The 13,897-nt window shown below is 45.7% G+C and overlaps 1 protein-coding gene across 4 annotated transcripts in view; it reads left to right on the top strand.

The window, feature by feature from the left end:
- The window catches only part of BRINP2 (BMP/retinoic acid inducible neural specific 2), a 109,076-nt gene that overhangs the window by 48,240 nt on the left and 46,939 nt on the right, over window positions 1–13,897 (top strand). For all 4 annotated transcript variants that reach the window (XM_029618326.1, XM_029618328.1, XM_029618327.1 and 1 more), the window contains one exon: window positions 9,474–9,664. In XM_029618326.1, the coding sequence (XP_029474186.1) occupies window positions 9,474–9,664 (191 nt within the window). The remainder of the gene's footprint in view (window positions 1–9,473; window positions 9,665–13,897) is intronic.

Below are 13,897 nucleotides of genomic sequence, written 5' to 3'. Positions count from 1 at the left end.
TACTGATTTGGTCAGGTTGAAAGAAAACAAAGGACTCTTCACCCCTTTTTAGAATACATTTACATGGGTATCTTAGTGTGAAAACAAAACCTAGAGAAACAACTTCTTGTCTAAAAGACAGAAATTCCTTCCTCCTAATTTGTGTCACTTGTGACAGATCAGGATATATTCTTACCGGTTGAATAGGGAAAAGAACCACAAAGACCCGAGTTTTACAGTTCAAAAACACGGACTTTGAGGAAATGGGGAAGTACCTGGAGGAAGAACTAAAAGGATGGGAGAACGAGAGAGATGTGGAGCAGCAGTGGACCAATCTAAAACGAGCAATCACCAAGGCAACTACTCTATATGTTATAAATGTAAAGAAAAGCAAAAGAAAATTGAAACCTATCTGGTTCTCAAAGGAGGTGGCTGACAAAATTAAAGCTAAAAGAACAGCATTCAAGAAATATAAAAGATCCCAAAGGGAGGAACACAAAGAGGAATATTTGATTCAACTGAGGGAGACAAAGAAATTAATCAAGTTGGCAAAAAGTCAAGCGGAAGAGAGGATTGCCAAGGAGATAAAAAATGGTGACAAAACATTTTTCAGATACATCAGCGAAAAGAGAAAGGTCCAAAGTGGTATAGTGAAATTGAAAGGTGGTAATGATCAATGTGTGGAGAGAGATGAAGAAATGGCAGACATATTAAACGAATACTTCAGCTCTGTGTTCACTAAAGAAGACCCTGGAGAAGGACCATCTCTACACAACAAGAAACTGGAGGGAAGTGGAATAGATGAAAATCCTTTTACAGTAGAAAATGTGTGGGAAGAGCTAAAGAACCTGAAAGTGGACAAAGCCATGGGGCCTGATGGGATTCATCCAAGGATATTGAGGGAGCTCAGAGATGTTCTGGCGGGTCCGCTGTGTAACCTGTTCAATAGATCCCTAGAAACGGGAGTGGTGCCAAGTGATTGGAGAAGAGCGGTGGTGGTCCCGCTTCACAAGAGTGGGAACAGGGAGGAGGCTGGCAACTACAGACCGGTTAGCCTCACTTCGGTGGTGGGAAAAGTAATGGAGTCACTGCTGAAAGAGAGAATAGTGAACTATCTACAGTCCGGAGAATTGATGGACCAGAGGCAACATGGATTCACCAGGGGAAGATCCTGTCAAACAAATCTGATTGACTTTTTTGACTGGGTAACCAAGGAATTGGATCAAGGAAGAGCACTCGATATCATATACTTGGATTTCAGCAAAGCTTTTGATACGGTTCCGCACAGGAGACTGGTGAATAAAACGAGAAGCTTAGGAGTGAGTGCCGAGGTGGTGACCTGGATTGCAAATTGGTTGGCGGACAGAAGACAATGTGTGATGGTAAATGGAACCTTCTCTGAAGAGAGAGCGGTTTTAAGTGGTGTACCGCAAGGATCGGTGTTGGGACCGGTCCTGTTCAATATCTTCGTGAGCGACATTGCGGACGGGATAGAAGGTAAGGTTTGTCTTTTTGCGGATGACACTAAGATCTGCAACAGAGTGGACACGCCGGAAGGAGTGGAGAGAATGAGACGGGATCTAAGGAAACTGGAAGAGTGGTCGAAGATATGGCAGCTGAGATTCAATGCCAAGAAGTGCAAAGTCATGCATATGGGGAGTGGAAATCCGAATGAACTGTATTCGATGGGGGGGGGGGGGGGGAAAGGCTGATGTGCACGGAGCAGGAGAGGGACCTTGGGGTGATAGTGTCTAATGATATGAAGTCTGCGAAACAATGCGACAAGGCGATAGCAAAAGCCAGAAGAATGCTGGGCTGCATAGAGAGAGGAATATCGAGTAAGAAAAGGGAAGTGATTATTCCCTTGTACAGGTCCTTGGTGAGGCCTCACCTGGAGTACTGTGTTCAGTTCTGGAGACCGTATCTACAAAAAGACAAAGACAAGATGGAAGCGGTACAGAGAAGGGCGACCAGGAAGGTGGAGGATCTTCATTGGATGACGTACGAGGAGAGATTGAAGAATCTAAATATGTACACCCTGGAGGAAAGGAGGAGCAGAGGTGATATGATACAGACTTTCAGATACTTGAAAGGTTTTAATGATCCAAAGGCAACGACAAACCTTTACCATAAGAAAAAAATCAGCAGAACCAGGGGTCACGATTTGAAGCTCCAGGGAGGAAGATTCAGAACCAATGTCAGGAAGTATTTCTTCACGGAGAGGGTGGTGGATGCCTGGAATGCCCTTCCGGAGGAAGTGGTGAAGACCAGAACTGTGAAGGACTTCAAAGGGGCGTGGGATAAACACTGTGGATCCATAAAGTCAAGAGGCCGCCAATGAAGAGTGGGTGACTCACCAGAATGATGGCTACTAGGGATGTGAATCGTTTTTTGACGATTTAAAATATCGTCCGATATATTTTAAATCGTCAAAAATCGTTAGGGCCACGATACAATACCAATTCCCCCGATTTATCGTCAAAAAATCGTAAATCGGGGGAAGGGGGAGGGCAGGAAAACCGGCACACTAAAACCCCCTAAAACCCACCCCCGACCCTTTAAATTAAATCCCTCACCCTCCCGAACCCCCCCCCCACAAATGCATTAAATTACCTGGGAGTCCTCCGTAGCGGCGGTCCGTGGCTAAATCGGGGGAAGGGGGAGAGCACGAAAACCAGCACACTAGATCGTGAGGTCTTCAGCCTGCGCCATTTTTCAAAATGGCCGCTGCAAAATGGCGGCGGCCATAGACGAAACGATTCGACGCAAGAGGTCGTTCCGGACCCCCGCTGGACTTTTGGCAAGTCTTGTGGGGGTCAGGAGGCCCCCCCAAGCTGGCCAAAAGTTCCTGGGGGTCCAGCGGGGGTCAAGGAGCGATTTCCTGCCGCGAATCGTTTTCCGTACGGAAAATGGCGCCGGCAGGAGATCGACTGCAGGAGGTCGTTCAGCGAGGTCCGGAACCCTCGCGAGATTTCCGGACCTCGCTGAACGACCTCCTGCAGTCGATCTCCTGCCGGCGCCATTTTCCGTACGGACAACGATTCGCGGCAGGAAACCGCTCCTTGACCCCCGCTGGACCCCCAGGAACTTTTGGCCAGCTTGGGGGGGCCTCCTGACCCCCACAAGACTTGCCAAAAGTCCAGCGGGGGTCCGGAACGACCTCTTGCGTCGAATCGTTTTCGTCTATGGCCGCCGCCATTTTGCGGTGGCCATTTTGAAAAATGGCGCCGGCTGAAGACCTCACGATCTAGTGTGCCGGTTTTCGTGCTCTCCCCCTTCCCCCGATTTAGCCACGGACCGCCGCTACGGAGGACTCCCAGGTAATTTAATGCATTTGGGGGGGGGGGGGTTCGGGAGGGTGAGGGATTTAATTTAAAGGGTTGGGGGTGGGTTTTAGGGGTTTTAGTGTGCCGCTGGACCACCAGGTAATTTAAGGCATTTGGGGGGGGATTTAATTTAAAGGGTCGGGGGTGGGTTTTAGGGGGTTTTAGTGTGCCGGCTCACGATTTTAACGATTATGACGATACTTTACACACACAAACGGCAACAATACGATTCCCTCCCCCTCCCAGCCGAAATCGATCGTTAAGACGATCGAGGACACGATTCACATCTCTAATGGCTACTGCCTGGAGACAATACCTTTATTCAATAAACATACACATGGTTACTGTGACTCCAACATCGCTCTAAGCTTCAACAGCAAGAGGAAATGTGGAAAAAAGGATTTGCACTCACAAAGACGGGAGTAGCTGGCTTGTTACGGCGGTTACTACCCCAAACCAAATAAGCCTGATACTTCACTTTCAATGCATATCCAGCATAGTTCTCTGCTTCAACGGCAGGGGAGAAGAAAAACTGATACTTCACACATCCAGCAGAGCTCTCCGCTTCAACGGCAGGGGAGAAGAAAAAAAAAAAGGGTTCGCACTCACAAAGCGGGGAGTAGCTGGCTTGTTACGGCGGTTACTACCCCAAACCAAATGTGCCTAATACTTCACTTTCGATGCACATCCAGCATAGCTCTCTGCTTCAACGGCAGGGGAGAAGAAAAACAACCAATAAGGGCTGTATAACATAGTCTGGGAAAAAACAAATGAGCATGGGTGTAGCTTGCTTATTGCGGCGGTTACTACCCCTACTACCCCTAACTAATCAAGCTAGATATTTCACTTGGATGCAGCTCCATCACTGCTCTCTACATTAATGGTGGGGGAGGAAGGGAAATAGAACCAAGAGCTAAGAGAAATAGATAAGTATGAGAGAAAAAATGTGTGAAGCTTGCTGGGCAGACTGGATGGGCCGTTTGGTCTTCTTCTGCCGTCATTTCTATGTTTCTATGTTTCTATGATCATAAAAAGTTACCGGAAACTTTCTGAAAAATGCATGCATTGCATTATTTACATCTAAGACGGAAATAAAAGATACCAGCAACTTTTTTCTGTCTAATATGTCCAAATTTGAATTTTCCAGGAAATTAGTTATGTTTGCGGTAATAGGTAAACCAGCAGTCTCTCCTGAATTAGCAGCCCTTTTGTTAAGGAAATGGCAAGAATTTATAGAAGGTATATCATTTTCAGGAAATCCAAGGGCCTCCATCAGGAATCGCTTTAAGGTGGTATATGATGTTTCTCCAACTATTTGTGGGAAATTTAAAATCTGCAAATTTAACTGTTTGGTTTTGTTCTCCAATAATTCCACTCGTCTGGAACAGGCCAGCTGATCTTTAACAATAACCGAATTTAGGGCCTGGACAGTCTGGATTTTATTCTCCGTCTCCCCTATCCTATTTGAAATTTCTGTAGTCAGTTCCTGAATGTCCAAAAGTTTTTGTTGAAAGTTATATGCAACCGAATCCATTTTGTTTTCTAATCGATTCAAGGAAGCCCCAAATCCTGCCACCAAATCCCATATGGCCTCCAGGATCACTGCCTCAGGCTTAGGGGGTAACAGCAATACCTCATCCTGCACGCTGGCTGGAGATCTTTCCTGGCTCTCAACCGATAGGTCTTCAGTTTCTCTCCCCCCCAAGAGTTCCTTCGGGCGTACCACCAGTTGCTTCCACCGCCGGAGTTCTCCTCCGCTCCAGCTGAAAGGAAGCTTTCCACTTCCTGCACGCTGCTAGGAGATGCCCCCTCGAACTCAGTCGCAGCCATCGCATCATCAGCCTGTGGCTGAGCTGCTTCTCCGCTGGGGTCACGCTGTGTCAGAGGTGGTTGCACGTCCGGGCTGAGAGACACCTCCTCCACAGGGAATCCCTGCTCTCCTCTGCGGGGATTTCCATCGGGCTCACTGGCTCCCTCTTCAAATTCCGGCTGGGTCATGAAGCAGATGATATGTAGCTGCATTAGAGAAGGTAAGGTTTCAGAGGGAAAACCCCTCACTTTCCCCTTCTGTTCAATTTTCCAGGAAAAAAGGGCAGCATTGAACCGCAGGGTTCGCTCAGTTTCCCTTCTATGCCGCCATCTTGCACTAACTTTTGAATGTACATATAACAAGCATGCCTTGGGGGTCTTCATGCCATGCTGCTTGTTGCTGTACCCCTAACTCTATTTCTTGGGATGTTCATGCTACTGTTGATACCTTTGGGTGTTCATTTCACTATTTGTGCTATTTTCCCCTCTTTTGGTGCTTTGGGAGTGTTCATGCCACTATTTGTGCCACTGCCTCTCTCACTGTGACTTGAGCTATTCATGCCACTGTTGGCGCCCTTTTCCCCTTGTTTTTGGTTCCATGGGAAGTTCATGCCACTCTCGGTATCTTGGAGTGCTGTTGCCTCTGCTGCTGACATGTGTCAGCAATTTTCATAAAACTTAGACGTAAAACTCCAAAGTTAGAGTCAAAAACTAGGATGTATTGCTTCTCCTGTTGACTTTAATGGAAAGAAAGGATACAAATGACCCAAATGAAAAGAATGAGTTTCTGATCCAAACTGAATGAACTGAACAAAACAAGAAAACCAACCCAAAAATCTGAATCAAACTGAAAATTTTTTCTGTGCATACCCCGCCCTACCTTTGATTAGCTTCCACATCATCAATGTTCTTTTGTAAATGTGGATTCCAGAAAAGGACACAGTAATAAAACTGGGAGTCTCACTAAAGTTAAGTCTGTTTTTAAAATAAGACACTTGGAGCTAAATTCATCATTTTGCTATACATTTTGCGACAATAACACCTGTGATAAAAAGAGGCATGGTTAGGGTAATTTCCCAGATATTGCATCACAAGCTGAGAAGGGCCCAGACTGGCTTTTGGGGAGAGTGAGAGAAAGAGAGAGAGGCTCTTATAATAAGTAAACTATTTATACCACTATAAGAGGAGCAACTAGTAACTCTGTATGACAGGGGTCAGGAACCTATGGCTCGGGAGCCAGATATGGCTATTTTGATGGCCTCATCTGGCTCGCAGACAAATCTTTAATAAAAAAGTAAAAATCTAACAAAATCCCCCACCCTCCTGACGCCCCCCAAGACCTCCAAAATTAATTTACTACAACCCCCATCCTTCTGACCCCCCCCCCCCCCCCACCAAGACCTGCCAAAAGTCCCTGGTGGTCCAGGAGCAGTCCGGGAGCGATCTCCTGGACTTGGGCTGTCGGCTGCCAGTAGTCAAAATGGCGCCGACGGCCCTTTGCCCTCACTATGTCACTGGGGTTGACCAATGGCGGCGGTAGCCCCTGTGACATAGTAAGGACAAAGGGTCGTTGGCTGCCAGTAATCAAAATGGCTTCGACGGCCCTTTTCCCTTACTATGTCACAGGGGCTACCGCCGCCATTGGTCGACCCCAGTGACATAGTGAGGGCAAAGGGCTGTCGGCGCCATTTTGACTACTGGCAGCTGACAGCCCAAGTCCAGGAGATCGCTCCCAGACCCCCGCTGGACCACCAGGGACTTTTGGCAGGCCTTGGGGGGGTCAGGAGGGTGGGGGTTGTAGTAAATTAATTTTGGAGGTCTTGGGGGGCGTCAGGAGGGTGGGGGGTTTTGTTAGATTTTTACTTTTTTATTAAAGATTTGTCTGAGAGCCCTGGACCCCCGCTGGATCACCGGGGACTTTTGGCAGGTCTTGGGAGGGGGGGTTTTAGGAGGATGGGGGCTTGTAGTAAATTAATTTGGCAGGTCTTGGGGGCATCAGGAGAGTAGGGGGTTGTAGTAAATTAATTTGGTAGGTCTTGGGGGAGTCAGGAGGGTGGGGGGTTGTAGTTAGTATGGCTCTCATGGAATTACATTTTAAAATATGTGGCATTCATGGCTCTCTCAGCCAAAAAGGTTCCCGACCCCTGCTGTATGAGGTTTTGTGGTGGCCTAGGTTTTGGGGGGACAGTTTTATATGCACAGTCAGAGGTACGAACAGCACATTAGATACCGGTGAAGATTTTATGTGATTTGGAGTGATGAATGGTACACAAAGATGAGATTTGTACATTGTACTCTCGACCTAGTTTGATAGCAGCTAGGTAGAGAGTGCATCAAGATAGGTCGAGAGTACATTGTACAAATCTCATCTTTTTGTACCTTTCATCGCTCCAAATCACATAAAATCTTCACTGATCTCTACTGGGCTGTTCGTACCTCTGACTGTGCATATAAAACTGTCCCCCCAAAAGCTAGCCCACCACCAAAACCTCACCCCGAGTTCAAAATGGTCCCTCTTACAGTGGTATAAAAAGTTGCCTAATATGTGCGCCTCCCCAGAAGTACTCTGTTTCTCATGGGATTTCTGTTATGCTATTGCACACAATGTTTAAACTCTGCCCATTTGAAAAAAATTTGCATTCACATCTTGTGATGTGTTATGGTGTTATTGTGGGCGTTAGGGCCTTAATACCTGCAATAAGGCCCTAACACGATTTGATGAATGATCCCCTTGAATAGCTTTATACTTGTGGCATGGCTGGGCAAAGGTGAGAAATGCTGTTCCTTATGTGCTACAAGGATAACCAAAATTCACATATTAACTCAGTTCCTAGCCAACTGTATGGAAATGTATCTAATAAATATTCAGAACTATCCTGGAACCTAAATCTATTAGTAGATCTGGAGGGCTGGAACTGGCTTTTCTCAGTAGAGCTCTGCTCGCTCCAGTTTTAGACATCATAAAAATTTGAACGCTCATAATGAGGCAAATTTTCAGGGAAAATGAGATGCATGCTGTTACCTCATCCCCTAATGCTTGGCAAACAAGAAGCTTTTTTACATCAACAAAGCTGAAAATGGGCAACTTTTTTAAAATCCAGACTGAGGAACTATATCTCCTAATAGGTGATAACTCTTCAGCTCATACCCTGCCTGCGGTCACTTATCCATCCAAGCCCAGTTGTTACTACTAACCTGATGGTTCTCATCCCAGTCCTACATGCTTCCCCTTACCAGTCTGGTTTACAGGACATCTATAACAAATATGTATGAGATATATTTTCATATGAAAACAAGAGTGATTGGGAGAAGAGAGCCTCAAGGACTGGGTTGAGAACCAATATGCTAACACAGCATAAAAAACATAAATTCTCAGGAAATTGTTACAAAAAGTACAATTCTAGTAGCCATACTGGTACTCGAGAAAGCTGAAATTTCTGTTGTTTGTGAGACAATTTAAAGGATCATGAAAGATATTGTAATATATGAGCTTTTGAGATCATGCTGATCCTTTTATCAAGGCCAATGCACTGAGCCACAAATGACTTCATAAACTTGATAATGTATGCAAAAACAGCAAATAATGCATATAATCGTGTTTGCAAATTTTTCTGTTTTTTGCGTACCTAATTTTGCATTTACAAAGGCATTTGCAAAAATGATATAGCCTTGCTAATGAGATGAAGAATCATGCAGATCTGCTGATTATTAATTTGTGCATAGTAAAATTATGTGTGGAAAATCATGCAATTTGGTGATTTTCCACAAAACTTAACTGCACCAAAGAGGTATTGTTAAGTCATTTTATTATGATAAAGTATGCAATTTCGCATGGACTTTACCACAAAACAAATGCCACAAACTTCATTTGAATACTATTTAAATGAACTGGTATCACAAGAAAAATTTCTCATGTTACAAGCTCATTTCTGTGAGCATACTCGCAGGTTAGTACTTTTCTTTACCTCTTTATCTGAAGATCCTTCATTTACATCTTTAAAACGTTTCACAGTGAACTAAGACTTTGTGATGGTTACAAAAGTTACAGAAATAAAATATCAGTGGATTGAGTTTAACTGTTCCTTTGAGACTATAGTAATAAGACTCCATTTTTCCTCACAGAGCCAAGCAGTATATGAGAGAAGAGCACTGCAACATGCCGTTGTCTTTTGCCCTTCTCCCTCTAGAATGGAGATAGCAATTCTCCATCTTTTACAGCTTCCAGCTGTCGTGATCATGATGAGTTTCTAAAATTAAAACATTCATTGCTTCTAGTCTACACCAACAACTTTCCTTTTATTTTCCTGGGTATCCTGCCATCTCCTCTTGCACTGATCACTTTCCCTTTTACCTTCCCAGGGAATTTGGCCGTTGGAAGGTGAACAATTTGGTCTTGGAGAGGAAGGATTTTTTTAGTTTGCCGCTTCCTCTCGCCCCAGAGTTTGCACGGAATATTCGTCTTTTGGGTCGAAGGCCAACGCTAGCACAAATTACAGAGAACTTAATTAAGAAATATGGCACACATTTCCTGCTCTCTGCTACTTTGGGAGGTAAGTACAGGCCATCTAAAAATAGTTGGATGTCTCCATTTATAAGGACTCCCTGCTGCTGAAATGCAGACTGGCAGGTTCATTGAAGCTGCAATACCACTGACTGACACTGGTATTGTTAGGCGGAGTTCATGCCCATTCTAAATCAGACCTTCCTCTGTAAATTTTCATTCTTATTCATTTTAGCAACATAGTCAGATATTGTTAGGTATGTTTCATTTTCCACTCAACTTTTGACAATATACCTTAACACAGTGCAATTTTGGCATGTCTAACTTGCCCAAAAAAAATTACCTTCTGAAACATCCAACCATTTTGATCCAGTGAGTTGAAGGACATTCTCTTGAACCAGCACATTATTACTTCTTGTGTCACTTTACAGCAAGGGCTTTCAATTGAGGGCTAGCCCGCCTAGGGTGCACACAGGAGAGACAGAAATTTCCTAAGCAGCAATCTTTATTTTATTTTATGGAAGGTTTGGTGATATTTTGTTGGAAAAAAAAGATTACCACCAATGACAATGTTTCAACTTGCAGGGAACAACTAGTTTTTCATTTTCTTGAGTAAAGTAAACCGTATTCTGAATTCAGAAATTACTACTTACCTGATAATTTCTTTTTCTTTTGGATAGCCAGATGAATCCAGAACTAGTGGGTTGTACTCCTCTAGCAGCAGACAAAGATGGAGCAAAGCTGACATCACAGTATATTAACTCCTGCAGTGACATTAGCCTGCCAGGATTCTCTTCATAAGCCTACTGTAGACAGACTAGCAAATGTTTGATCAATAACAAATAATCATTTCGGTACTCAGCCAACAGGAAACACTGAGCTCAGACAAAGAATATATCAACACTAGTCTAGGTGTTGCGTCCGTCGGTCTCAGACAGCTTCGTCCGACATGCCTCACCTCTATTTCAGCCTTCTCCACCAGCTTCGGGAGAATGGCGTCCATAGCGTCTCCTTGCCGCACCCTCCAGCGTCCCTGGAGCGGCTTTGGTGCAGCATCCAGCCATGTTGATCTGAGGCCTCCTAGGGCACACACACGCGCACGCCTCACATCTTATAGCAGTGTTGGCGCGAACCTTGGGGGCGTTCCCCTCGAGTGATGTCACTGCTTCTGACTACAAAAGGTTGCCCATTTGCTGACTCTCACCGAGTTAGCAACAGATTGGATTTGTTCCGTTCTGAAGCTGCTCTGCCGCTTCTGCCGCTGCTGGAAGCTATCTTCACCCTCCGGGGTTCTACTAACTTAGGTACCTGCTCCTCAGAGGCCCTTTGCTTATTTCCAGGTACCTCTCCTGAATCCAGGTACTCGCTCCTCAAGGGCCTGGGTGTTTATCCTAGTGCCTGCTATCAATTCTTCTACCTGCTGGAACACTAACTATCAGCTACAGAGAGTGAGTACTACTTCTCCCAATCTGTTCATCTACAGCTCCTTGTTGTCTATCTGCATCGGGCCCTACACCACCATTGTGGAACGGGACTCCTCTGCCAAGGATCACAGACTGTTGCTACCTATCCTCTCTATACTGCTTATTGGGAACTCTATCTACTCAGCTACAAGGGAGTGTGTAATAACATCTGCCAGTCTGTCTCTCCTACAGCGCCTCACTGGATATCTGCATCGGGGCCTTATACCACCATTGTGAGACGGGTCTCCTCCGCCGAGGATCACAGACTGTTGCTATCTAATCCACTCTCTACTGCCACCTCTGGTGAACCATACAAGCTGCATAATAAAGATATATTCTCTGTGTTTGTGCATCTGAGTCTAGCCTGGTGCTACAGTTCCCTACAGGGCTCCTCCCCGTGGGAGTCACCATCACTGTTGCCCCTAAGAATCCACCAAACACCTCGATATCATAACACTAGGGACTGTACTAACACTTACCAGTAACCCCTGGAACACGTAGCCACGCAGAAGGACCATAAAACAATTATTGGGCAGCCAAGGGCAGGAAGCTAGATTCATCTGACTATCCTAAAGAAAAGGAAATTGTCAGATAAGTAGTAATTTCTCATTTCTTAGCATCTAGTCAGATGAATCCAGAACCAGTGGGATATACCCATGCTACTCTCAAATAGAGCCAGAGGCTTCCCACGGTCCAGTCAAAACTGCACATGCAAAGGCTGCGTTCTCCCAGGCTTGCACATCCAGACGATAATACTTGGAAAAGGTGTGTAAGGAGGACCTCATCACAGCTTGGCAAATGTTGATGGGATACAACAATCTAACTTCCGCCCATATCACTGCCTGAGCCCTAGTGGAATGAGTCCTAACCTGACTAAGCAAAGGCTGATCAGCATCCACGTACACAGCCGTAACTACCTGCTTAATCCAGTGAGCTATTGTAGCCCGTGAAGCTGGCTCCACCTGTTTGAATACCATGGAGGTCAAACAGGTGATCTGTCTTCCAGAAAGGTTTAGAAACCTCCAGATACCTTATGATATGTCTCTTAACATCCAAGGGTCACAACAGGCGATATTCTTCCTTGTCTCTTTCTTTATCCAGAGACGACAGCGAAATGGACTGATTCAAGTGAAAATCTGAGACCACTTTCAGCAAAAAGGAAACAACAGTATGCAGATGTATCCCCCCTGGAGTCACTCAGAGGAGCAGCTCCCAGCAAGACAAGGCCTGCAGCTCAGAAATTCTATGTGCAGAACAAATCGCCACAAGAAACACAATTTTCAAGGTCGGTAACTGCAAGGAAAGGTTACACATTGGTTTAGACAAGAAGCCTTAGATATGTGGAAACTTTATTATACAATCAGTTAAAAGTGCCCAATTCTGGCCAAGTTTCACCAAATTGGCTGCATCAGGGGCTTATGTGCGAAACTGGTATGAGGTGACCCACTTTATTATCTGAAAAATTGAAATATAATGGAATATAAATCGACAATCTCTGAATTTTTTTTTGTATATGCGCATCGGCACATCATCCTTAGTATAAAATATTTTCTTAAATGGTAGTGCGTTCTTTGTGACTTAATACAAATCTATGGTGTAGATATACCGAACGAGGAAGAACAACTTGATCTTCACACCAAGCCTCAAACACTCACCAAACTTGCACATATGCTAAGGAAATGGAGAACTTTTTTGCGCGTGTTGCAAAGGTGGAACCTTGGACTGAGTCGAGGTTGACGTTACCTGCAGGGAGGAGCCCTGCAAGACCTCGTCATCGACTGGTGGAGCTGGCCGGTGCAGAGACCCATCAGGACCTTCACCAATACCGGCCCTCGTTTCCCGAAGATTGAGCCCTTGGGTTCCAGGGCCGGTTGGACTTAGGTGCAGGTCTCCGAAGATGAATAACTCTACAAAGGGTGAAAGACAGGAACTGAGTCAAGGTTCTTAGGGTCAGGGCAGGCAGCGATCCAACAAAGTCCAGAAGGTATACCAGGAGTTGGGGCAGGCGGCAATCCATTGAAGTCCAGAAGGCATACCAGGAGTCGGGGTAGGCAGCAATCCAACAAAGTCCAGAGTAATCCAAGGTCAAGGCCAGAGAAGCAATCCAGTAGAGGACAGGGACAGGGACATGGAGTCAGGAACACGGAGTCAGGCAATTAGCTACTCACATGGAGCTTGACTTGTTGCTGAGGCAAAGCACTGCAGGCAGGAATGGGCTTAAGTAGTCTAGAGGGCTGACATCATCAGAGGGAGCCATGGAAACTTTCCCACTGTGGCCCATTTAAATTCTGCGGGGAGTGCATGCACGCACCTAGGGAGTTGCTGGCGGGGCTGGACTTTGGCAGCATGAGCGGTGGATCTGAGCTGTGTGGAAATGGCATTGGCGGCGGCTCCTTGCCGCTGCGAGGGAAGTCAGGCTGGTCCAGGGTAGCACCAGGTAAGTGCAGTGGGCTGCGGAGCTCCACAGCCAGCGAGCGCAACAGCTCAAAGCAAGGTGGCGATCACCGCACTAGAATATCTACGTTTCATCAAGTGAGCCCTCTCAAGGGCCATACCATAAAACAAAATTGAGTTGGATCTTTGTGAAGAATAGGTTCCTGCCGCAACAAATTCCTGTGTGCTAGAAACTGAGGGGAGAGGCTACCAGGAGCATTCACAGATCTGCATACCATGGTCTCCTGGGTCAATCCAGTGCTACCAGAAGCACCATCCTTCTGTGACCCTCGACTCTTTGAACCATTCTGCCCAACATGGGCCATGGGAGAAAAACATACAGCAGATTGTCCTCCAGCCATTCCTGTATGAAAGCATTGATACCC

Source organism: Rhinatrema bivittatum, chromosome 10 (assembly GCF_901001135.1).
Source record: "Rhinatrema bivittatum chromosome 10, aRhiBiv1.1, whole genome shotgun sequence".
In the NCBI taxonomy this organism is placed as follows: domain Eukaryota; kingdom Metazoa; phylum Chordata; class Amphibia; order Gymnophiona; family Rhinatrematidae; genus Rhinatrema; species Rhinatrema bivittatum.
Note: the sequence above shows the minus strand (reverse complement) of the source record. Positions and strands in the feature narration are given on the sequence as shown.